The sequence below is a fragment of the Sceloporus occidentalis genome, unplaced genomic scaffold (genome assembly GCF_023333645.1).
Source record: "Sceloporus occidentalis isolate IW3139 unplaced genomic scaffold, rSceOcc1.0.p SCAF_117, whole genome shotgun sequence".
NCBI lineage: Eukaryota > Metazoa > Chordata > Lepidosauria > Squamata > Phrynosomatidae > Sceloporus > Sceloporus occidentalis.
The window spans coordinates 2,434,155-2,458,039 of record NW_028317097.1 but is presented as its reverse complement, the minus strand read 5'-3'; the positions used below and the strand labels follow the sequence as shown (position 1 = coordinate 2,458,039).

At 37.9% G+C, this 23,885-nt stretch overlaps 1 protein-coding gene across 1 annotated transcript in view; it reads right to left on the bottom strand.

The window, feature by feature from the left end:
- LOC149282405 (receptor tyrosine-protein kinase erbB-4-like) overlaps positions 1 to 23,885 on the bottom strand; it is a 174,723-nt gene that overhangs the window by 50,606 nt on the left and 100,232 nt on the right. Inside the window, exons 10-18 of the mRNA XM_089498277.1 lie at positions 19,947 to 20,020; positions 19,563 to 19,653; positions 16,978 to 17,177; positions 16,156 to 16,288; positions 14,656 to 14,749; positions 14,291 to 14,445; positions 8,570 to 8,614; positions 1,800 to 1,932; positions 408 to 530 (exon numbers count right to left, since the gene is read on the bottom strand). Coding sequence (XP_089354403.1) covers positions 408 to 530; positions 1,800 to 1,932; positions 8,570 to 8,614; positions 14,291 to 14,445; positions 14,656 to 14,749; positions 16,156 to 16,288; positions 16,978 to 17,177; positions 19,563 to 19,653; positions 19,947 to 20,020 — 1,048 coding nt within the window. The remainder of the gene's footprint in view (positions 1 to 407; positions 531 to 1,799; positions 1,933 to 8,569; positions 8,615 to 14,290; positions 14,446 to 14,655; positions 14,750 to 16,155; positions 16,289 to 16,977; positions 17,178 to 19,562; positions 19,654 to 19,946; positions 20,021 to 23,885) is intronic.

Below are 23,885 nucleotides of genomic sequence, written 5' to 3'. Positions count from 1 at the left end.
CCGGTTTCTAAAACATAATGGATTTTAGAACTCTCGTTAAATTACTGAGTCAATCGTTTCTATAGTTTGCAAAGCAAACAAATGATTTACACGCCCAGTAATTAGGTTCAGTGTATGCTTATGTGCCTAAAATAAGTAGGTCTTCAGTTTCTTGAAAACTTTGAAATGTTAATCGTCCTTCAGTAGGAGAAATTACCAAAGATTAAGACTGTGAAAAAAAATAATATAGACTATGGGATGAGTATGGTGTAAACTTTGAAGAGTGTTTTTATCACTAAAGTAACCAATCATCATTGGACCACTGTATCTCTATGCATGTGCCTAATGCATCACAGGTATCTTATGTATTCATACGTTTTTTTTCTCTTTGCTGTTTGCTTAACATTTAAAGTTACTAAGGTACTAACCTTATAAACTGTCCCGAAAGCACCTGATCCCAAGATTTTCACTCTCTTGAGTTCTGTTTCCTTTAGGATTCTCAGCTGTGCTTGGTTTGGAGCTGTGCCACTTGGTGTTAGTGGTTCCACCAACTGTAAAACAAAAGAAAATGCAAATGCATTACCAACGAGAGCATCAAAAACTGACAAGAAATATTGGGCTGGCTAATACTGTACCGGTTATAACTCTTGTTCTATGGGGTTTGTGCACTAAGATCCGAGTCAATCCAAGAATAGGTAGAAAAGGAGGTCCTGCACCTGAAGTTCCTCTCCGTGGTCTGATCGTTCTCGCCACTGATTGGTTACTTGAAGCAGCCAATCAGTGTCAGGAAAGCACTCAAATGTAGGTAAGTATAGCATAGAAAATACCCGGGGGGGATGCATATGGCAAATTCCGCAGAATCCCCCTTGCCTTTTCAAACAGCTACCATTTGCATTAAAGTGCATATGATGAAGTGTCCAATTAAATGTTTCCATGAATGTACCTCTAGTTTATATCACGAGTGGGATCAGAAAATAAATAAATCAATGAGGGGATATGCAGTCAATTACAGAAGCTAGGAGATGTTTGGCAAATTATATTTTTATAGTATTACATGGTAAAGTTGTTAATTGTTTTCTGGGGGGGGGGATAAACCAGTAGAGTCTCTGTATGTAAACTACTGCCCTACATAGGTGGTATGCATAGTACTTGTACTGGTTCAGCACAGATATAAGCAACACAGCTATATGCTATATGCTACTCAGCTATACGCTGCTACTATCCTTAGTGTTATATATAAGATGTAACCTACACCATATGGACAAACATATTGGGACACCTGACCATTACACTAACAGGGACTTATGACATGGCATTTTAAACACATAGACATGTAATGTATAGTACTTGTACTTTTATAAAATTTTTATTAAATCTCAGGTTGCTCTACAAAGTTTTCTGGTCCTGTTATAAATAAGGAATGATAATTAAATTATCCTTTCCTGTATTTGTGGCTAGGAAAAGGGAAGATGGAAGGCCTAATGGAAGGCCTAATTATTTTCCAAGCTACTGAATGCTAAAACATAATCCATCAGCCTTTTATATATATATATATATATACACATTTTTTCCCAACTCATCTAAAAATGTATCTCTAGCTGTTGTTAACCGTGTTCATTATAATAACAGGGCTTCGGTGAAGAAGACATTTTGCTTTGTTGTCCAATTGTGCAATTATACAGGAAGGTATTTATAAATATCTCGTAATCTGGGTAATGAATAATCCATTCCAAATATCATATTGAGTGACCCCTTATACTTCCAAGATCATATAGCAAATGATAAGATAATTTTAGTCTTTGCAGTATGGATCATCTTACCTCTGTCTCCAGAAACCTTCTGAGAGCTCTCTTTTTCTTGATACTCTTCCTCCGAACGTATACGGCAAAGCTGAGTCCCATGATGACTATGAGGAAGAGTCCTCCAATGACACTGGCTGCAATGAGTGGAGTCCTGCCGTACAGAATAAAAGACATTACAATAATAAGTAGATGTTATCACTCTAATGGAAAGAGGCGAGGTACATATAGTGGATAAACAATAAATATGACACACAATAAAAAGTCCCACTCTGGTTCGGCAAGCGACACCAATATAACTCAATAAAATGCCTCAATAATAACATTTTAAGAAGATTCAATCCCAACAAATAAAAATGTTATGTAAAACAAAGAGTTAAATAAGGGAAGCATCATTTTTTATTACAATTATAGAAAGAAACTGTTATCTTTAGACATAGTGAGAGGGGAATGTAATGCAAAACGTATTCAATAGAGTAACTGACATAGTTCAAAGTAGTGACTTAAAAGGAGGAAAAACTCAACAGACTGAAGAAGTGATGACAACCAGGTGAGATGGGTCACACGTAATCAACTGATGTTAAAGGTTCAATCCTGTTTTATGCATGGGCATCATAACACATTCATTTTATATCATTTTACATTTTATTAGATGTGACAGTGTCTTGTTTTTCTTGCTTTCCCTTTGGTAGTATGCAAACTTTAATACATTATAAGTTCCAACTATGTTGCACATATGTAGGCTTGGCCAAGTTGCCCCCCTAATTTAAGCTTGGTGCTAAGCAGCTCTCCCATTTGCCTCAGCAAGTATCAATCTTTTTTTTGTCTTTATCTTGGTAGGTTAAATTGGACGGAAGGCAAACCAAGTAAAATGTAATTGACTTTAGATTATGAGCTGTTCATAGTGAATACATAAGCGTATCATTTTTATTAACTCTATTTGCTCTGCTTATTACGCACCGTACATTGTGACAGTATGTCGTGTAATTGTGCCATTTGTGTACTCAGGCAACATCGATACTGTATAAATGGCTACCTTGCTAAGGTCTGTCACACCGGTCACCAGCCAATGTCTTTAATGATGACATTTATCCAATTCACTACAAAAACCTCAACAAACCACTCTCTAGCTTACATACCAAATATAACCAAGTGCCCAAGCGTGCACTCACAATTAAGTTAAAGCTAGTTTAGTCTCAGTGGACTCTTTTTATAATACTCTTTTCCGGAGAGGGCTGTGTTTTTCTTAATGGCAGCTATGAACTATGACAATAGTGTGAGTACTGACAGCAGCCAACGCAATGTCAAAGGTTTTGTTCCTGAACTGCAGGAAATTCTGCATATGGTGATACATTTTGACAAATTAGTAGCTGGATTAAAAATAATGTATGAAAATTAACTATGTATGTTAATATACAGGCAGGGACACCTGTTAAGTAAATCCATTCCATAATGTTGTACATTAACACAATTTACCCTATTTTAGCTCTATATTGTCTTCACACAACAACATTACAGCAAAAGTTTATTGTTTATTGCATACAGTTTATTGTTTTGTACAGGTTTAATGAATGCACATTAAAGTAAGTAAGTAAAATAAGAATAAGGAGCTTTTTTATAGTAAAGCCGCATGGGACTGTCCCTTTAAATCATAAAATATGATTCTCTAGGAGAATTACAACTTTTCCATATTTCTTATCTGTTCTCTGCTGGTGTTTAGTTGTAATTTCTGTGTTGTTTTTCTTAGATTTAAGACTTATTGGCACAGCTGATCCCTCTCTAGATTTTTGTGTACCCACTCGATATATTTAAATAACACGTCCTGGTGGTTCTTCCACCTGCATATACAGAAAATGTGCCAGAAATATGGTTGCTTACTTTGTTTGCTTTGTTTTGTGCATAACAATGCATTACATTTTTCTGTTTAAAGATGTATCATTTTGGTTTTCTCTTCTCACTCATTTGGAGATTCATTTTTCGGCTTTGGCTTTTGACACATCTGATTATTCTGCTTATTTGGCCTAATCCAGTAACACAGACGCTGACAGCAGGTAACATAACATTGGCCTGGCTACTAGGGCTTTTCTTCCATCTGGTTTCTAGTTGTCACTTTTTTCTAACTCTTTCCCTTTTTTATACACATCGCTTGTATATCCTAAATATATTGTTTCCTAAAGAAAAGTGTCACCTGTTCCACTGGGTGGACAGTCCTCTTGTGCAATGGCTTCCCTTCAAAACAATACTTCCTTGCGTACTCCATTATCCCACCACCTCCAACCTTGATGGCACATCTTGTTTTGGTATTTTTCTAATATATGCTGTTTTTATTAAATTCCTTGACGTGTTTGACAGTTTCTATCATATTTTCTTTCACTTGTCACTTCTCTGCTCCAGGTTATACATATTTATGGTTCTTCTATCTTTTAACATGTAGATTTTATACTGTTAAAGTATCACGCCATGCACTATCCCATGTCTTTCTGGTATGCAGCCTTATTGCATGAGTATTAACACAAACCACGCAATTCTTAGCAGCCGGTGCCAACACCCAATACCGTTAAAACGATTTCTCATATCTGAGATAAAACCATAACTGAATTAAGCACCGAGAGCCATTCATCACTTGTGTTATGACATCTATTTTTAATGTTCAGTTTTTAACATATTGAGATATATTTTCCAGCTCTGATATCATAGTTGCTTCCACCAGAAGAATTTCATAGATTTGTTTCCTATTTCCCATGATCCTTCACTGATGATTACATTGTAATTCCTCTATCAGCCCACACAGGAAGTTGCACTACACTTCCTGGGATCTCTACGTGTTGTTTTAGCAGACATTGCACAAACTTCTAGCGCTATAGAGGCAGAAACTTAAACAAGATGGCAGCTCACAGAAAAACAGAATTAGATTTTTTATATTAGTTCTTAACTGAAAAGGGAAAACAATTTGTATCTAAGTATAAGAATAAGGGCTGGGGAGATCGCCTTTAAATAGTGTGCTAATCCCTTTCAATGACTGCCTATGAAGCTTCCTGTGACATATGCAAGCTAAGTCGTATTATTTTGTTTCTAAGTTTTAACTGCTCCATAGTCATCCATAGTTTTACATTTGCCTAATGTCCACCAACAAAAATATTTCAATGGGACAACCTATTTAATTTTCTGTGTATGTAACCAGTCTTCATTTTTATAAATGATGCGTTTAGGTGTTATGAGGTTTCCAGAAATATTTCATTTATGCCCAGAAGAGTATTTAAGATGACAGCCCTGCATCATCTAAGATTTAACAATAAGCAAACCTCTTGTGGGCAGACGTGGAGGCGATCGTCATCAGAAACTCCATCCTGGTAAAGTAGCGCCATGAACATTGCACAACAACACAGCTAATAGAGAGGTGGCATTCTGTGCAGAGAGATAGGCAGCCAATTATCTCTTTAATGATTCTCTGATTACAAAGATAACTGCGAGTCTCCTTTCCCTTGTGCATTAGTTGATCTGCATTCAAAGCACTTGGTTTACTTGGGTTCCAAAGCCTAAGAAGCTCAACTACGGTGTCTTATCTTATTATTGGCTGCAGCATTAACTTGCATTAAGAATGGTGTGCTAATTTGTGCGGGGTACAATAAAACAAGTAGAGAGCCCGTGTTCTGATAAGACTTATACTCTCCCAGCATGGAAACTGATTTTGAATTACAAAAACGCAACTCTGTTGACTTCCTCCCCTTTCTGCAGCAGAACACAAAATGAAATAAATGCGGGCATTCTGATTTCCAATCAGTTTAAAAGAGAAGGATTGCATGTAATTTGCTAGAAGAGATCATTATCTAGGTAGGTGGGCTAAAGCCGTGTGGGCGTTTATTAGAGTACATATCTAACAATACAGTGCTCTATATCAGAGCTACCATTACATGAGTATTCTTAAAAATATAGTCACTTATCTCACTCAATCTTGTGTTTGACCTGCAACTGTCCCTTGCACTCACCTACAAACACATGTTGCTCTTGGTATGGTCAAAGCAGCAGAAGGCTTCTTACCATAGAAGTTGCCTTAAGGTACTTTGATGAACTGGACCCCAGGGGGTCACAGGCTGCCAAGGTGAACAGTTCACTGGCAGCAAATAATAAACATGTCAAAATAAAACTACACCATGCAGGATAATTTGGATAACGTTTTGCATCTTAGCAACGATCTCATAAAAAAGGAAGCCATTTAGTGTGATGGGCTGATTTGCTGAGCCTGGAAGCTTCAACCATGGTTGAATTTCCTCTTAATGCAGTAATTTCTGATAATTGGCACAAAGCAAATCTAGAATAACAATTTGTCGAAATGGCACAAAATCCATTTATCCTGCTTGAACAGGTGGCAAATGGGTGACGAACTTAGTCACAAATTAGCAGGTATTAACCTTCTAGACACTGTATCTCTGTTCATGTTGGAATATGTGACGAATGTTTCCGATTGCATAAAAGATTATAAACAATTAAAAGACTGGTGTTACGTGGAAACAAAGGGATGGGATGTGACTACTTGAAGACTGTTGATATCCTTGTTCCGAAAACTTTACCTTTGACTTTGCTAGTCAACTTTCCAACTGTTGGTCAACACAAAAACACCATAATGAACTCAACTTGTTCATTGTTCATTTTTATGAATGCCACTGACACTTGCATTAATATCTTATTGACACCAGAGGCAAGGAATACTAAATATGTTTCTCTAGAAAATCTAAAGCTTTGGACACATCCTGTCCCGTATATATCGGTTGGGACATATTTTATCATGTCTTTGTACAATAGAGCAGATAGATATAATTAGGAACATACCTTGTCATTAAATAGAGTCCAAAAACTTGAGGTGCCAAATATAATTTGTATTTACATTTGCCAATATATTCACTTTAAATAGTTTGTTATTTTTAAAGTTCAAATACATGTTCATAATCTTGTTCAAACGTAAGGAGACAAGGATAAGGGTGCTTTAATGTGTTCCTAGACAAGACACGTTCTCTTAAAGTTTAAAGGACAAATCTGGTCCCATGTGGACATGGGTGTGAAAAAAGCACAGCGTACACAGCGATCATGGGAAATGTTATTACTGGGAACAATACTTTCACTCACAACTCTTGGGTAAGGGTTAAACATTTATATACCAAACAATAAACATGCTCATTTAACCAAAATGTGTTCTACATAAGTTGATGTTTACAGGGGCTGAAATACACAGCTTACAATAGGAGGGCGGGTAAGCCTCTCAGTTAATTAAAGCTTCATGAGTTAAATGAGGTTTGTAAGAAGAGGGTTCTAATTCATTGTGTGCTCCCCAGTTTGCAAGGAAAGTCTAATTACAGCTTCCCGTAGTAACACCCCTGCCCCAGTTCAGTGGGAGAGTGACTAATCCTAATTTAGCTATTCAGATCTCTTACTGGAGAGCTCAAGGAGGGAGTTCAGGGGTAGATCAGTAGCTTAATGGTCAAAAAGTAACCGAGATCTAGGAAGTGGTTGATCTGTCTCCTCCAGGAACTCACAAGGGTAGCGTGAGTAGCAATCATTGTGATGAATTTAGTAAACCATCAGATGGGTTAAAGGTGTTAAAATATTTAATCCCAAAATCTAAACTATGCAGTTTGGTCTTCAGTATTCAGTTGGTTTGAATAATGAATAGTTAAATGTAAATGCAATTATAGAAATACTGTTCCTGTCCAGTGTTTCCACATTCATGTCTTTGTTGCAAACACTTAATTGTCATGTGATACAAAATCAGGCATTATAGCCATACAATGGAAACATCTACTTGACAGCGTGTTTTGTTACACATGCTTGAGAGTGCAATTAATATCTGTCTTAATGAAACAGCACCTTTAAGTTTTTGACTGTTTCTTTACAAGGTTCTTTACATGCTTGTGTATAATGAGCCCAAGTACTGCCCTGATCTGCAGCTCCCAGTTTGTGTTAGTATGGATTATAGTGGAATTGCTATTTTCTACATAGAATGTCCAAATCTCTGTTTTAATGTGTGCCCCTTATAACAAAGGGCATTCTATAGGGCAGATCTGGAAGCATTTCACTAAAATGGAACAGATATAATGTTTAAAGAATGAGACTGCATTTTATCTGTCATAAGCATATATTCACATCAGATTCTGCAGAAAGTTAGTTATTTCAGTGAACTCAATTCAATGAGAAGGCAAACCTTATGTGTGTGATGGAATGATGAACCTTTATTTGGTGTAGAGCTTTCATTCCTTACATTATGCAGTGGCACTCAAACTGTAGTACCAGTAGTACCTAGGATACTAATGTTGTCCTCACAAAGTACAAAAGCTTTTTAACAATAACTTTTTTTATAGATAGGAGTTAGCCTTTGGTGTCCAATGACTTTCAAAATGTTGGAGAACTATTATTGGTTGTTCATGTATAAGGGCTCCCTACATTTTAGATTCATTCTGTGAAAGATATGAAAGAACAGCATTCTTCACATTATGAAGAAGATCCACATGACTGTGGGGTATATTCTCCAAAGGTCAAGTGCAGCTAAACTGGCGAGTGAGTTTGGCGTAACTCGACAGATACCTACATCAAGCTGCAATGAAAAAAACCAGAGCAATCCATACATTTACGTGCAGTCAAGCAGTCAAGATTTCTGTTGACTTATTAAATCAATGCTGAATATAACATCCAGTAGAACTCATCGATTTTATGACTGCAGGCTCACATGATCATCCGGACCGACAGACACAATAACCAAAGCAGACTGGACAATAAAGCAATGAGGACACCAAACCCATTACCTATCTATGATTCCAATGCAGTCCTTGATGCGTGGTCCTGTACACCTGAAACAACAGAACAAAAAACAGACTTAAATAAATGCCGCCAAAGGCACGGTTGAGGAAATTAAAACATGAAAGGGGTTGTGAAGTCGCTGTGCTTTATTCACTAAAATTTGAATTTTTCAAGGGAGTTAATGATTTGAACTCACTGACTCCACTATGCATTATAAAGGGACAAATCCAGAGAGACGTGGATGGGCCTGCGAATGATGTTAGATCAGTAAAATCTCATGTAAGACATTTTACAGGTTTCACCTTGAATTGTGAAGGACCAGCTCACCCATCCTTCAGGTGAAACATTGCATGGCTGGTCCTTCATGATGCTTGATGAAGTTACTCACTTTAGTGAGTGAACCCATTTGTATTTAAACTTCAGAGAGTTAACAAACAGGCCCCACACTTAGCTCAAGTCTCAGGTGAGCATCCAAAGATCATCAGCTTAAAAAATAATAACTAAGGAAGCCTAGCAACAGCAGCAGGGATGTAGGTTTCCAAGATATTTTCTATTGATAATGGCAGAGAAAGAAGGAACCTTAGAAAGAAAAAAAGAAGAAGGGCATCGAGAGAGGGAAACAGAAAAGTGGTTAGAGGCAGGTAGAGAAGGAGAGAAAACGGCCAACAGACAGGTGGCAGAAGTGGGAAGAATGAGAAGTTGGGGTCAGGAAAGAGAAAAGAAGAAGAGGGAGGATGACATAAAAGTGGCAGAAGTAAACAAATAGAAATTAGTGTAATTAGCTGAACAAGGCACAATTTTGTTTCAAAACATATTATCTTGACATGCTTTCTCTAGCCATAATGTTTATCCTAAATAATGCATACAAAGCCCTTTATGACCTGAAAGGGTTAACCAAACTGCTCTTTGACTGAGCTGCCGCCAGTCACGGTAATAAAAAAATATTAGTGATTGGTTTCCAGACAGCCACAGATAAATAGAAAGGTGTATGACGGTGTCGCCCTCCCTTCCTAAGTCGGCAGTAGCACTACCAGGGCAAACTTCACCTGTGCCAGTGGGAGACCTTACAATGCCAAGGTTTTGTTTTTCTGCCCCTCTCTGGTTTTCTGGCTTACAAAACACTGAGCCCATGATTACTAGACACAAAAGACACGGTAAATCGCAGCTTATCTCCATTAGAATGGCAGTTAAATGGCCAACACGCAATTATTTCCTGTTCCTTTTCTTTAAAATCCCCCAAAGCCTGAAATTAGAATTGGCAACTGAAGGGCAGACTGATGTGGACTTGTGTGTTAGGCAATAGGAAATAGGCATAAAAAAATATTAAATGAACTGGAATTTCCAAGAGTCAAAAACTGCCTGCAATCACAAGCTTGTGGACATGCACAAGACTTTTATTCCAACATTAATCATAACCACCCATTAGATCCTAGTTTTGATTTTTAAAGGTGTCCATATGTGCATATACATTGACTAAAGCTGGGAGTAAAAAATAGGTGGAAAATTGAGATGTACAGCATCAGTATCGAATCAATTGTCCTGAAGTTCTTTCCCTTCTCTTCACCCAACTTTACAAAGTCTGCCTGAACCGTTCAATACTCAGCAACTCAACAACAGGAGTAATACTCATGCAGAACTTCAAGTGTGGATGGTAAATCAAGTCAAGTATACCATTCCCCATGCTATATAAATTTCCCCACTATATCTTAATATATGATATACTTTATTTTAATATTGTCCAGCTCCCTGGCCAATGCCCCTGAATGGTAAAAGACCCAAAACAAAACCTGGACGAACCTGGCTTCTGGCCTAAATGAAACAAAGAACAGATTTCACTGCACTCATATCTGTTGAGCATGATGCACATTAAAGGGTCTATGAGAAGCTGGAGTCCAACAGGATAACCATCCAATACATACAGGTATATCATTTACTGCTCATGGTAACTCATACTCAGTGCTCAAAGCCATCATCACTGTGTGTTTGTCCTATTCTATTTGCAGGTCCATATTTTTACTACCTTCTCATAGAAATCAGCTCAATTTTATTTTAATACAATATTTTTTTTTCCATTTTAAACAGCAACTTATTCTGAGCGGTTATAAATATTTTATAAGCATGTTTAGAACACTGTCCACAGAGCTTTTCAGAAATATATGATAAATGTAGATTTATTTAAATCCAGCCCAGTGCTGCAGCATTTATCAGGCACTTTGGACAACTTATTAAAATTTCTGTTTAATAAATGTCTTTTAGTGGAAACATGCCGATCATGTGCAACGGGTCATAATTTGTGTTGTACAGTGAACTAACTCAACATTAAACATAAGGTATGAGGAATCTGGATGATAAAACATTGTAATTAAAAGGTCAGTTCACTAGTTCTTTATTATTTTAAATTATATTAATCTGTAGCTAACTTTTTTAAGGCTGTTTTCCATCAGCACAGCTTTTCTGCTGCACACATTATGACAAGCAGTACAGGAACGTCTCAGTTGGGTTAATGACCCCTAAGATATGTTTGTCATTCAAAACCAGCTGAATTTTAATTGACAAGTGGGCGAGAGAAGAATGTACTGGTGGATTCGGCTCATGGTGTCCTCTGCCACATCTCACATCTTGGGTGTCTTTAAATGTCCTTTATTGTGTCCTCTTCCTGACAGGTCGGAGACAATCTCATCTCTGGCCCCAGCTCCACAAATGCCCCGGTAATAAAGAAAGCTTCTACCTGTAGCTTATTCCCTTTTGTTTATTGCAAAATTAGCTTGGAAATTCTCTATAAATACCATCCTGAGCTAGGATCTGCTCAAAAAGTGACCGAGATGGAGGAATTGTTGTATGTGTGCACATATTTCAAAAATACAGGGTCCTCAATGCTCTGTAATAGCTTTGTGAAAACAAACCTAATACACAACTTAATATATAGCCAATTAATATTAAACATGCTGTTACACCAACCTCTACAGCACTGGGGCTACTTGACATCAAGACATGGGCACAGCACAGGTTGGGTCATGACCTTACCTGGCAACTCCAAAAGCGTCTAAAAGTGCCAAAAGATCTGAACACTTATTTAATTGTATTTTGCATTAAACAAAGGGAGCTTGTTAAAATAAAGCTTGACAAATGCCATTGTATAGTAAGAGTGACTCTATAGAAATGTTACATAGAGAAGCAGGAGCAGATACTCTGAGTAAAGGGCTCTGAGAGGGTAGGACATTATCACAAGAGGGTTCATTAGACAGGCTTACCAAACATATATTTGGAATAAAGGTCCAAAGGCTGTTAGTTATTGAATAATTTCTTTACGCATACCCTAATCTACTGGTCGTTAGATATCCTCATTTGTGACATCATTCTTACTGTAATAACTTTGTCTCCCCTTTTGACTGAGATTTGAACCTGAATTTTATATCTCAAGGCATTCCTATAAAAACCTAATGCGCACTGATAGGTACTTGAGCCAGACATGTTGCCCATTTGCAACGGATTAGGGGTCGGGTCACAGGGATTGACCTGAATTGGACCAAAATTCACAAACATGCCAGTTTATTCATGTATATCTTCTCATTTTTCTTTATAGCACCAGGATGTTCCTGGTTATATGTGAAATCCCATGGATTGAGCGCCAGTGTAAAACCTTGATGAGCTACAAGGAGTAAACACCGACTCGCTGCCGTCTCATTTTCCTTTCCCTCATGACTCTGTTGTAATTAGATTTGTGAAAACGGTAAAAGGTCTCATCGTGAACGGCAACAGCTGTTGACATCAACGTGTTATACTGAATAATTTACTGCACTCATTTTACTTGCTAAAGAACGCTAGCCGGCATTGTCTGGCTCAAGTCGCGCCTTTAAATTTCCCTATTTCATTTCACTCTAGAGTTAATTCTATTCAAAGTCAACTGAGAATTTAAAATAATAAAATATATAATCGAGCCCTAAAATGTATTGAACATCGCCATGAGCAAACTGTAGTGAACCATAGACAAGGTAGGAAATAATACAGGATTTTCTTTAATGATGTAAGAGTGTTTTGTGATGTCACAATTTTTTTTGTGTGATTTGTTATGGCTTCCAATGTTTTCATTTCTGCATTTATATGCCAGCATTCGCTTTCGAACGCTTGCTGACTCGAGTGTATATTCAACATCCAAATGACTGCAGCAATTGCATGGTAATAAAACCGTTCAGTTGAAAATGTGATGAAATTAAACTATATTATAGCAAAAACAATTCACCCTGTTCCAGCCAAGGGCAAAGCTTGAAATGTGGATCCGGTGTGACTGCAGGGGTTCTTCTGACAAACACCACGCTTCCTCACTCCCCCCCACCTTGTAAATTAGAAATGACTTAAGTAACATTATATACAATGCTGTATATTATTATATATACTAGTAGATCTCATATTTACCAGATAGGTGGGAGTGCAATGTTTGGATTTTTGTGTAGGGACCCTGTAGACGGTCCTGTTACTAGTCCTCAGCCCTCAAGACCAGATGAATAGTATGTAGTGCTGATGAAGTGTTTTGGAAATAACAGAGTATCTCACACTAGACCATAAAAAATAAAATGCAAAGGACTATACACACAGCAATTTGGTTTTTAATCACCAGCGGTTGTTTTCGCATCTATTTTAGGTTATAGTCTCCCTCCCTCGTCTTTCTAATTAATGAAGAATTCAGGCCCGTGTAGCTGGGTTTTGATATGTACGATACATACATCATTGCTGCAAATAAACAGAAAGCAAGCGTTCCGGCACCTGCATTACTTTCTAAACACCCCTGTCAGCACCAGGGGGAAAAATGAGCATATTTCTAGATTTCCCTGCACATTAGAAGACTTCATTCTGCAAAACGCTGAGTTCGTGCAAAGAGAGACCTAGATCTCCCTCCTTAACAATGCCTCAAAGAAAGCCGCTAAACAATGTTTTTATTAACACTCTTGTTGTTTTGCTGTGGGTGCACTTTACGATTTAAATTGCTCAGCCCCTGCGGGACCTGATTTAACATTCTTAGAGATAGCCCCGGTTCTTAAAGGGGCGCGGTGGGATTGGCAAATCTCTTGAATGACTCTCAGTATGTACCCAACACAACTTCTCCAGTCAGTTTGTTCTGGAGCAGCTGCAGCTCTAGGTAGGAAAACATGTAGTTATAAAGCACCAGCTTCTGCAGAAGTAGAATAAATAGGGTATATTCCACTCTTTATTGAAAGAGAATGATAACCTTTTCAGCACCAGCACTTCATACTGTGAAACCATCTCACCCCTCTTCTTCATAAAGATGCACATTTAAAGTAACAGAACGGACTAATCTAAATATAATAAATGTCTACTAACTTTACAGAGCTACCTTTAAGGTAGATATCAAAGAGCACATGCCTAAAATCCAATTCCACTAGAATCTCTATCTTCTGAAAATCAAGGGTCTAAGATGACAGAGGTGGGATAGAAGCCATACTATAATGCTGGTGGTAGAGTTGCTTGGGATGTTGAGGGGGACGCATAAGCAGAGGCTTGCCAAGAACCTCATTATTTTTTTAAAGCAGCTCTGTATGTATATGCAATGCGCCCACCATTTCTTTGATCAACAGTCTCCTTTATAAAAAACATGGAGAGTCTCTGACTAGGTTTTAGCTGGGGAAGGAAGGCTTACTATACCAAATAGTTTAATTGCACCCTAGAATGAATCAGCATGAACTAAGTACCCAGATCTGAATATTCCTTACCCATCAGTGCAATTAGGATGACATGGATGGCACTCTCTGTCCTCATCTGCATATTTGAAAATGAAACCATTGGTCCCTTGCACTCCTTCTGGGCATTTTTCAACACAGTTAGGTCCGTCTTTAAAGTTGGCACATTTTGTGCAGTGGTCTGGACCCTGAAAAACAATATAAAAAAAACACCATGAAACATAACTTTCATGGTTCTGCTAGAAAATGATCATGTTTTTGCTATGACAATCAGTTTTATTATTCGGCTTAAAATCCCCTTTGAAACATAAGTCCACTAACATAAACAGTGAAGAATGACACTTATCTTTCACATTTTCTGTTAAAAAAAAGGATTTGTGCCATTGCCACTTATTTACCAGTCCATAGCATGTGATTGTGCCTTCTTCCATCTTCTCACACTGTGGGTCACATTTCAGACAGACAGAGCCATTGGCAAATTCACGGGACTCTCTGCAGACAGAAGATTACAGGCATGATTTTTTTGCGAACAGATGAGACAGCGCTCATCTCTACAGCTACACACTATACAAAGTTGTATATTTATTTCCTAGTGAAGTGTAATGAGGAAGGGTTTACATTAAATGTGCATTAATAGAGTTTTTGCCTGTATCCTTTAACCTTTCAGGTTACATACCCTAAAGGGAAGCCATAGGGACAACTAGCCCACCATTATGATGGTGCCAGTACTGAGGCAAGTTCTAATCAAATCAAAAGTGGTAGTTCATATGTAACCTAAATATTTCCCAAATTAAATAACTAAAAAACACAGTCTGGAGTCCATTGTTTAAGAAAGAAAGAGAGTCTAGCAAAGATAGAAAACCAGTGGCTGCCAGATGGGATTAAAAAGGAGGGTTTGTTCATCCCACCATCTATCTCAAATGACTGGCCTTTTCTAGTGTTATAAATAAAGCTGATATCAATATTTTGCCAGCAGACAGGGTACTTGGAGAACATTTATATTAAAATGGGAGACATACAGAAGAAGCAAAACGAAAATTACACCAGAAGAAAGAAAGAAACAGCTGAATCAGTGGGGAGGACATGTGAAAGGAGATAAGATGAGCCTGGTAAAGAGAGAATGGCAAGAAGAAAAACGCAGAGAAAATGCTTGCGATTTGCTCTAATTAAAATGGATGATCTCTTAGGGAAGGAGATTTCATTACACTGTAAGGCAGTTTATTATTGTGGCGTAGGATGGACAAGTGGAAACTTATGGGTTTTTTCAAAGATTATTGTGACGGCAAAATGGGGAGGGTGAGTATTTAACCTCAAGGGTTTACATCCACAAAAATATTTTCTCACTTATTGAACAATATAACTGTACATAATCTCTACGAGTGACTCCAAAGCTGGTATACCTGGTGGCTGTACAATGCGAAAATACATTTTATTTCACTAATGGCTTGTTCCCTTATCGTGACTAGGTTATACTACAGCAATAGGCATTCAAACATCAAACTACTATATTTTGGAGCCTATTCGCATAGTGCCTTGCCAGGCTAACACAGAATCTGTCCGTCTCAATGCCCTGTAAGTAAGATTGGTTGATGTGCCCCCTTTTTTCAGAACAGTTAAAAAAAATGTTGAACACGTCAAGAAGGCTTTTCATGTATTTCAACCTGAACTCACCTCAGTCCCAATGGCCATGCCGAGTCTGAACTTCAACACTCCTTTCAATATTTGTTTATGAAGGTCCAATAATAACTGTTAAAAAACTATAATTTTGGCCCTGCTTGGTGGGGATACCTTAACCTAGTGACTTTCGTTTTATTTAGATGACTCAATTTTATTTAAGAGGTACTATGATCTTATCCCCCCCCAACCCCACTGCCCTTGATATACTTGAAGTCTCTTACCCGTCATAAAGATTGCAGGACTTGACACATGCCTTCCCTCGACTGAAAAATTGGCATGACAAACATTGGTTCGATCCTGGACCCCAGCACCCAGCAGTGGAACACAGAGGGTTGCAAACCATTCCTTCAGCAGCTTTATAAAAACATATTTAAGAGAATTTAACCAAGGTATTCATTAATAAGAATACAATAGGTTGCATTCTAAATAGTAGAGGTTAATAAGCGTTTTGTCTGGCACACAACACAAAACTTCATTATACCGTTAATTAAACAAAAGAGGAGATCAGTAAATACATGCCAATTAGGCCCCGAAGATAGATTAGCCTAATGGACTGGAAGAATGTACATGCCCCCTACATGCTGTTGCGACTCTTGGGATGCAGACAACTAAGAAGTATTTTTTTCGTTAGAACCCACACATGTTCATTAATGGACTTTGAAAACCCAAGGAAAAAGATAAAAAAAAAGAATTATGGCATTATTCCAAGCTATAGGGAAAAATTTTGCCAACAAGTAAACAACTAATATTCATGGTATAGAAATGATTGCATAGGATACTGTAATAAGTGCTTTATAACACTGCAAGACCCAGGTCACTGTACTTTACTGAAAGGGAGGTAGATAAGTGGAGCAGACTCTCAGTAGAAGTAGTAGAGGCATTGCAGGCATGGGACAGGGATATGGCTATCCAGAATCTAAGACAAGACCAAGGACTGATTAAGATCTGTCTTTACATCAGTAAAATGTTGAGACTAGATGAGCTGAATGGTTCTCTGCCGTCAGATACAATGTTACTATATAGAGAAGACAGGTAGTACTCACTGCAGTTTTCTGCCTTTTTATTATCACGGATGGTAGCTTTCTGGGTGGGCATCCTGAACAATGAAGTCCAGTTAATGGTGTGGTAGAAACACAGGTTGTGATTATCAGTGATATAGACATTCCCGGCGCTGATCTCTTTGAGGGACTGGAGCTTGAGAGATGTGAGGCTATGTCGCTTGAGGATTAGCAGCGAAATTCCACTAAATGTACAGAGAAGAAGAGGAAATACACAATGAGATGGTGACACCACCACTCAGCACATGTTAGACCCAAAGAACCCAACCTGTTGCTCTAATACTGCTCTAGGATTATATCCTGGTTGACGAAGAGCTGCAGAAAGGTACAGTGTAGGGGAAATGTTGTTGGAAAGCTACAGGATGACCACCTCCTGTGCCGTACCAGGCTCAAGGGGTAAGTTAATAAACATTGACACTAGTGTCTGAAAACATAGATTTTGTGGTGTGCAGTATATGAGACCTTATAAAACGAACCTTTCTGTTATAACCCGTATTGAAATAATCTTTAAGTAATTTTCTGTTGCTGCTCTATAGATTTATATGTAATCTGATGATCATTAATTTTGGGTTCTCGTGTGGTATGGTGTTTTGCATTATGGAAAGCATATTCCTATATTAACATTTATACCTAGATAAAAATAGGGAGATTCAGTTGATTCAAGAATAAGTGAATTATTGTTGGGTGTGTTTACCTGTATGTGTGTGTCAAGACTAAGAACTCCAGACAGAATACAATCAAAGGAGTGTTCAGTTAATCAGTAGGGAGTGGGCATCAGTCCTGTATGAATATAGTGTGTGTGTGTGTGTGTGTGTGTCAAGACTAAGTACTCTCTCTCTAGAGTGTTCAGTTAATCAGTAGGGAGTGGGTATGAGTCCTGTATAAATAAAGTGACATATGCAATTACTAGGGATAAGCAAAATGTCCATCACAACACTGCTGCACATGCTATGACTTGAGGCATTGGTGTACAAAATGTATGGGTCCTTCCATGAGTTTCAGGTTTATTAATATAGAAGCAGCAGGCAATTACACTTCTTGTTAAGGGTGATAACTTCCAAAAGCTATGTCTGTATGTGAGTCTCTAGTTGCAAAATATATAATAGACAAATGTCCATACATACATGGGAATGAACCATACTGATGATTCTTCTTGTATTTTTGTACGTTATAGGGAATGTAAATCCAACATACTAATCTGTTCTGTACAGGTGGTCATAGAAACATATCGTATGTGAACGATCCGAACCTGTGGATTTAGTCAGCATTTGATTCCAATAGGGGGAGGCTGGGCAACTAACTAATGTATGTGTGTATATATATATATATATATATATATATATATATATATATATATATATATACACTGAAGTCCCCTTTTATTTAACAGTGAAAGTTGATGCTCACAGTCTGGGTTTGGACTTTTGCATAGCTCCACTTTCATCTATTACCCTGTAAAACTAAAACTACTATGCGGGATATCTGCTATTTCAAAGAGCTCGGCCCCACGGGTGCTTTAAATCAAAATAATTCTTCTGCTGTCACCACTCCAGACAGGCTGAGATTGCGTGAGTGAGTCTGCCGGTTCGCTGGCTTCTGAAGTCATGGTGTTTTATAACTCTCAGCTGAGGCCATCATTAAATGTGCCCCCTGCCCTTCCATATCAGCCCCGCAGAGTCAAATAATTATTCCCAGCACTGGCATGCAGGATGCCATAACCTCTGTGGGTACCCGCTTTCTTCTTTCTGCCGTGAGGGGAACAGGAGGCTCTGATAGTGTAATAGCAGCTTTTTATGTGACTACAACAGCCTGTAATATAGAGACACAGCGCTCAGCAAACTACCTTCTCCAGAGCTCTGGGAAACCCATCATTTGGGGGGGAAAATTGATTTAACTATGATTTCTAACATAACCTCTTAAAGAGAAAGATAACTCCACATATACAATCTATATGTAAATACATATCTTGGCTACGTTGGTGCACCGACTGGCTACCATACTTGGAGTGTCGCAGGAGTTTAAGATTGGCTTTCCATTTGCTAATAGACTTAAGCCAGGGGGTTTCAGGTCCTGCACTGGAAATTGGTTAATTCTTCAAAGCACTGTGACCGACGTATTGCCACCACAAAGCGGAAGGGCCGGAACATACACATTATATGCCGTTCAATGGACAGATGTTTTTGTATGCAGCCTGATCCAAAGAAACTTTTTAAATTTGTTAACTTTAAACATACTGCCCGACTATAGTCAAATAATGTTCTTATCTTATTATGCCTGGCTTTAGAGACAGAAAACCATATAAAATGAAAATGATCATATTCTCCTGCTTTTCTGGTGATATCTGATGCTTTCTTAATAATGCAGATAAATCACTTTATGTCCCCCATCACCTGTCAATATTTATTTCTACACACTGGTGTTGGCTGCGTAATTTATCTTGGGCTTTGGAACAAAGAGGATTTTTACGTACACACAAGTGATATTATCAGTTACAATATATATATATATAAAGACAGCAGAGGATGATTCATGTACGAGAATACAAACTTCACAAATAATTTGCCCCCTACCTGTACAAGACTCGGCCTCCTATGCTGGCCAGGTTGGAGAAGACACTGAGGTCTGTCATGTTTTGAGGCCATGATTGTATATTTAGAAAACCTATGGGGAAAAACCAGTTGATGACCATTTAGACCAAGAAGATAATTTGGATAAAGCATGAATGTCATCAGTTCAATCAAGGGCATAAGGATTTGGGTCCTGAAGGAGGACTGTCCTTCCTATACAGTGACACTTGTGAGGTATATACATACACTATGTATCTTCATTAATCATAAAACTCGTCATTCAGAGAACATTATTACAGTTATTATAATATGATAGGAAGGCCAGAACATAATCTCATAGTACCAAACTAATTGTTAGTCACCTTTACAACCAGAAGTTTATTTTACCTGTAATCTCTCGAACAGTACGGAAAATATTTAATTTCTCTGGATCCAATGCAGCTACGTTGTGGTATAGATCCCTAGAAGATATTAATAAAAAAAATTAAAAGAGTTCCATTAAAACTAAGCACCATATCTATTGTTTCTGATATAAAAGTAAAATTATTTTATTGCTTTATTTCTTAATATTTCCTTAATGAGACTTATACTCGTCCTAAAAAGGAGTAGCCACCTATTCTAAAGATTATGCAGGACTTTTAGTACCAACATGTCACCTGACTGAGAATATTTACCTCTATTTAAGTCAAAGGTGATGATTATTATTATCCTTTATTTATATAGCGCAAACAGTTTACGCGGCGCTTAATACAATACATAAATTCAAGGGATATGACAAGACAAGAATTGACAGACTAAGACAAACTGATACATTTGGTGGAGAGAGCCCTGCTCGCAAGCTTACAATCTAGAGGGAAATGGGGTGACAAACATAAGGCATAGAGAAAGGGTTAGAGGTATTGTGGGGGTTGTATCGATGACAAGGAAGTTCTAGCAGCTAAGATGGTATGCTTCTCTGAAGAAGTGGGTTTTTAGATGTTTCTTGAATGTTGGGAGGGAAGGAGAATGCTGAAGGTTCAGTAGAAGTAGATTCCAGAGATATGGGGCAGCTCGAGTGAAATCTTGTAGACGGGAAAAGGAAGAGGTGATGAGTGAGGAGGAGAGCTTTAGCCCATGGGAGGAACGTAGGGATCGAGTAGGAGAGTATTTGCTAATGAGGTCAGAAATGTACGGAGGAGCACTATTATGGATGGCCTTATATGTCAGTACCAGAATCTTAAATTTAATTCTAAAGGTAATTGGGAGCCAGTGGAGGGTTTCACAGAGGGGGGAAGCAGAAGAGGAGCGACGTGCAAGGAAGATGAGCCTAGCAGCGCCATTTAGGATAGACTGTAGAAGAGAGAGTCGAGACAGTGGAGTGCCAACCAGAAGAGTGTTGCAGTAGCCAAGACGGGAAATGATAAGGGAATGAACCAGGGTTTTTGTGGATTCCTGGGTGAGGAATGGGCGGATACGAGAGATGTTTTTAAGGTGCAAGCGGCAGGATCTGGCGAGGGACTGAATGTGAGGGATGAAGCAGAGGTTTGAGTCAAGGATGAGGAGGGAATTAGAGGAGAGGAAGTTAATGAGGCGATTGTACACAATCCGTTCAAGCAGCTTAGAGGTAAAAGGAAGCAGAGAGATAGGGCGGGAGTTAGTCAAACAGATGGGATCTGAGGAAGGATTCTTTAGAATTGGTGTGATTAGCGCATGCTTGAAGGCAGATGGTACAGTTCCAGATGATAGAGAAAGATTAAATAGGTGGGTAATGGATTGGACCAAGGGATGGATATAGAGACTTTGTGAGGTGTGAAGGGATGGGGTCGAGGGGACAGGTTGTTGGGTGAGAGGAAGAAAGAAGAGTGGCTATCTCTTCTTCGGTTGTAGGGGAAAAGGCAGTTAGTATAGTAGGAGTGGAGAGAGTGGTGTTGAGTGGTGTAGGAGGGAGTTGTAAGGAAGAGAGGTCTTTTCTAATAGCTTTTATTGGGCCAACATTAAGGAAAAAATAAGTAGAATAACAATCTTTCAAGACCTTTCAGGGTTTCTTCTTTAGAACGAAAGAAGAGACCTCTGAGAATGCATTTGAGATACTTTTTTTGGCTCAATGCAGCCATATCCATTTCCCTACCTCTAGTTAACCAAGAGAAAGCGCTCATAATCACATCCCATTCAGTTTGTTTCTATACCTGCAGTTCCCTTTCACAAACACCAGAGGGCATGTGTACACCCCATTCTTGGCATAAGGCAATTTGATTTATGTTTGTGAAATACATGCACATGACAGTCCTTGGCGATTCATACTGTCCTCACACCTATCTCTATAGAAAAAAAGTAACCCCTACTGCTCATTTTAAAATAAGTTATTATTTTTAGTCTTCAGTGAAGTCTTCTTTATATGTGAATGTATAATATTCCTTAAATGACACACATAACAGAAGACATACACATTTCCATTTGCTGTTGCAAACAACTATACCTTATGTGGGGCCAACTCAGCCCTTCTGCAGTAGAATTTTGGAAGAAAATTAATATCTAACATCTCCCTGGGGTTAATCTCTTTGTAATGCTTAGTGAAGTCACTGATATACTCAACTACGAACACACAGTTTACTAAAGATACACTTAATATTGTGGGTTTTCTTAAACCGGTTTGAAAAATGTACCAAGATGCCTTCAAAACATTTCATGAAGGCCTAATCATCCTGCTTTGCCCTGACTATTGAGTATGTAAACTTCTGATGATCTCCAGTCTGTTGATTATGAAAGCTGTGGTTCATTTATGGCTCAAGCATTTACAGTTGTCTACCTCCAAATGTCCACTGGTTTCCCTTCAGTCGCCCTTCACTGACCTACAAGGATGCCAATTCATTTTTAAATATTTAGGGCAGAACTGTGAGAATTTTTTATTAGAAGAAACATCTTTTGCATTAATTCCAAGGTCCCTGTGACTTTGACCAACTAGGACTTTGGCTTCTTACCATTCTTCAGTTACTGTTTCTTAACAGAACCTCATCACTTCAGTATATTCGATTCGTTATTTTGGATGTGTGCAAGTGAATAGATTTTATCTCAAGGTTATTTACAAGTCCTTCCCTTTGCTCACATACTCATTAACATGATTCATTTCAGACACCAAACCATGCTTTTTATTCCTTTCTAAAAACCATTCAGCGATTCCTCAGAAATGAAATTCCATTTTATGCAGCGACCCATCTGCGAATGAGTTTCCAAATCCCTAAAGTTTGACTTTTTATATCTCAGCGAGAGCTAAATTGTGTAATCTTTGATGCAAGAACCAGCAAGCTATATGTTTTATTTACCACTAAATATCTGTACTTCTAAGAAATAGCAATGACCCATCATCTTAAAGTTTATTACTTTGTACCATATGTTACTCAAGGAACCTATGAACACAACATGCATTATTATAAAAATGCTTTCATCTTAAAATTAATTTGGATTTAATTTGTCACAAATACAATTAAAGCCTCTCTTATAAAATGAGCAAGCAACTTTTCTGTTCTTGTCTAATAAATAAGGTATATTTCTTAAAACGTGAATCCTATTGCGATTCTACAACATGCATTACCTGTTGGCTTTATTAAGCCAAGCCGAATGGTTTCTGGTTTCTGGTTCAACGAGCCACTCTACTTCTCATAAAATGGCACTTAAATTGGACTTTGTTAACAATTTGTAAACAAAATGAAATTAAAATGTGTTTTAATCTTGAGGTTACTGCTTATCCGGCATTGCTGCATTAGCATTTTTGATTTAGTTAAAACAATATGAATGATTGTGTTGCCCGTATTCAGTGTTGTGCTCTGATTATGTATAACTCCTGTTTCACAGCATGAATATCTCATCAAATCTGAGTTCAGATCATTTTTGTGCTAGCTTTATAAAACCTTTGTAAACTATTTACTCCACTAGCATCCTCACGCATTAATCAATTTTAATTTTAATCAGATGTCAATTGGTGTATTTATATCCCATCAGTTAAGGCAGTGGTAGCTCATTATGCCCAGAAATGTTTGGTACCAATATAAAGATACATGCCCACTTGCAAACAATGAATCTCTTCTAATCAATGCCCAGGCTACATGCATGTTATCCATTCTGCTGTGTGTGTCAATAAACTCCCAATAGGCAATTTATCACCATTGCTGATGATGCAATCACAAAAGCCATTCACCAATGATATGTAGGGTTTACAGTATAAAACGATATATATATATATATATATATATATATATATATATATACATACTCTTTTGTTCATATTACATGGTAGATCATAAAGATGAGCCATTTCCCATCCTGACATTAAGGAATGAATTAAAGTCCCCA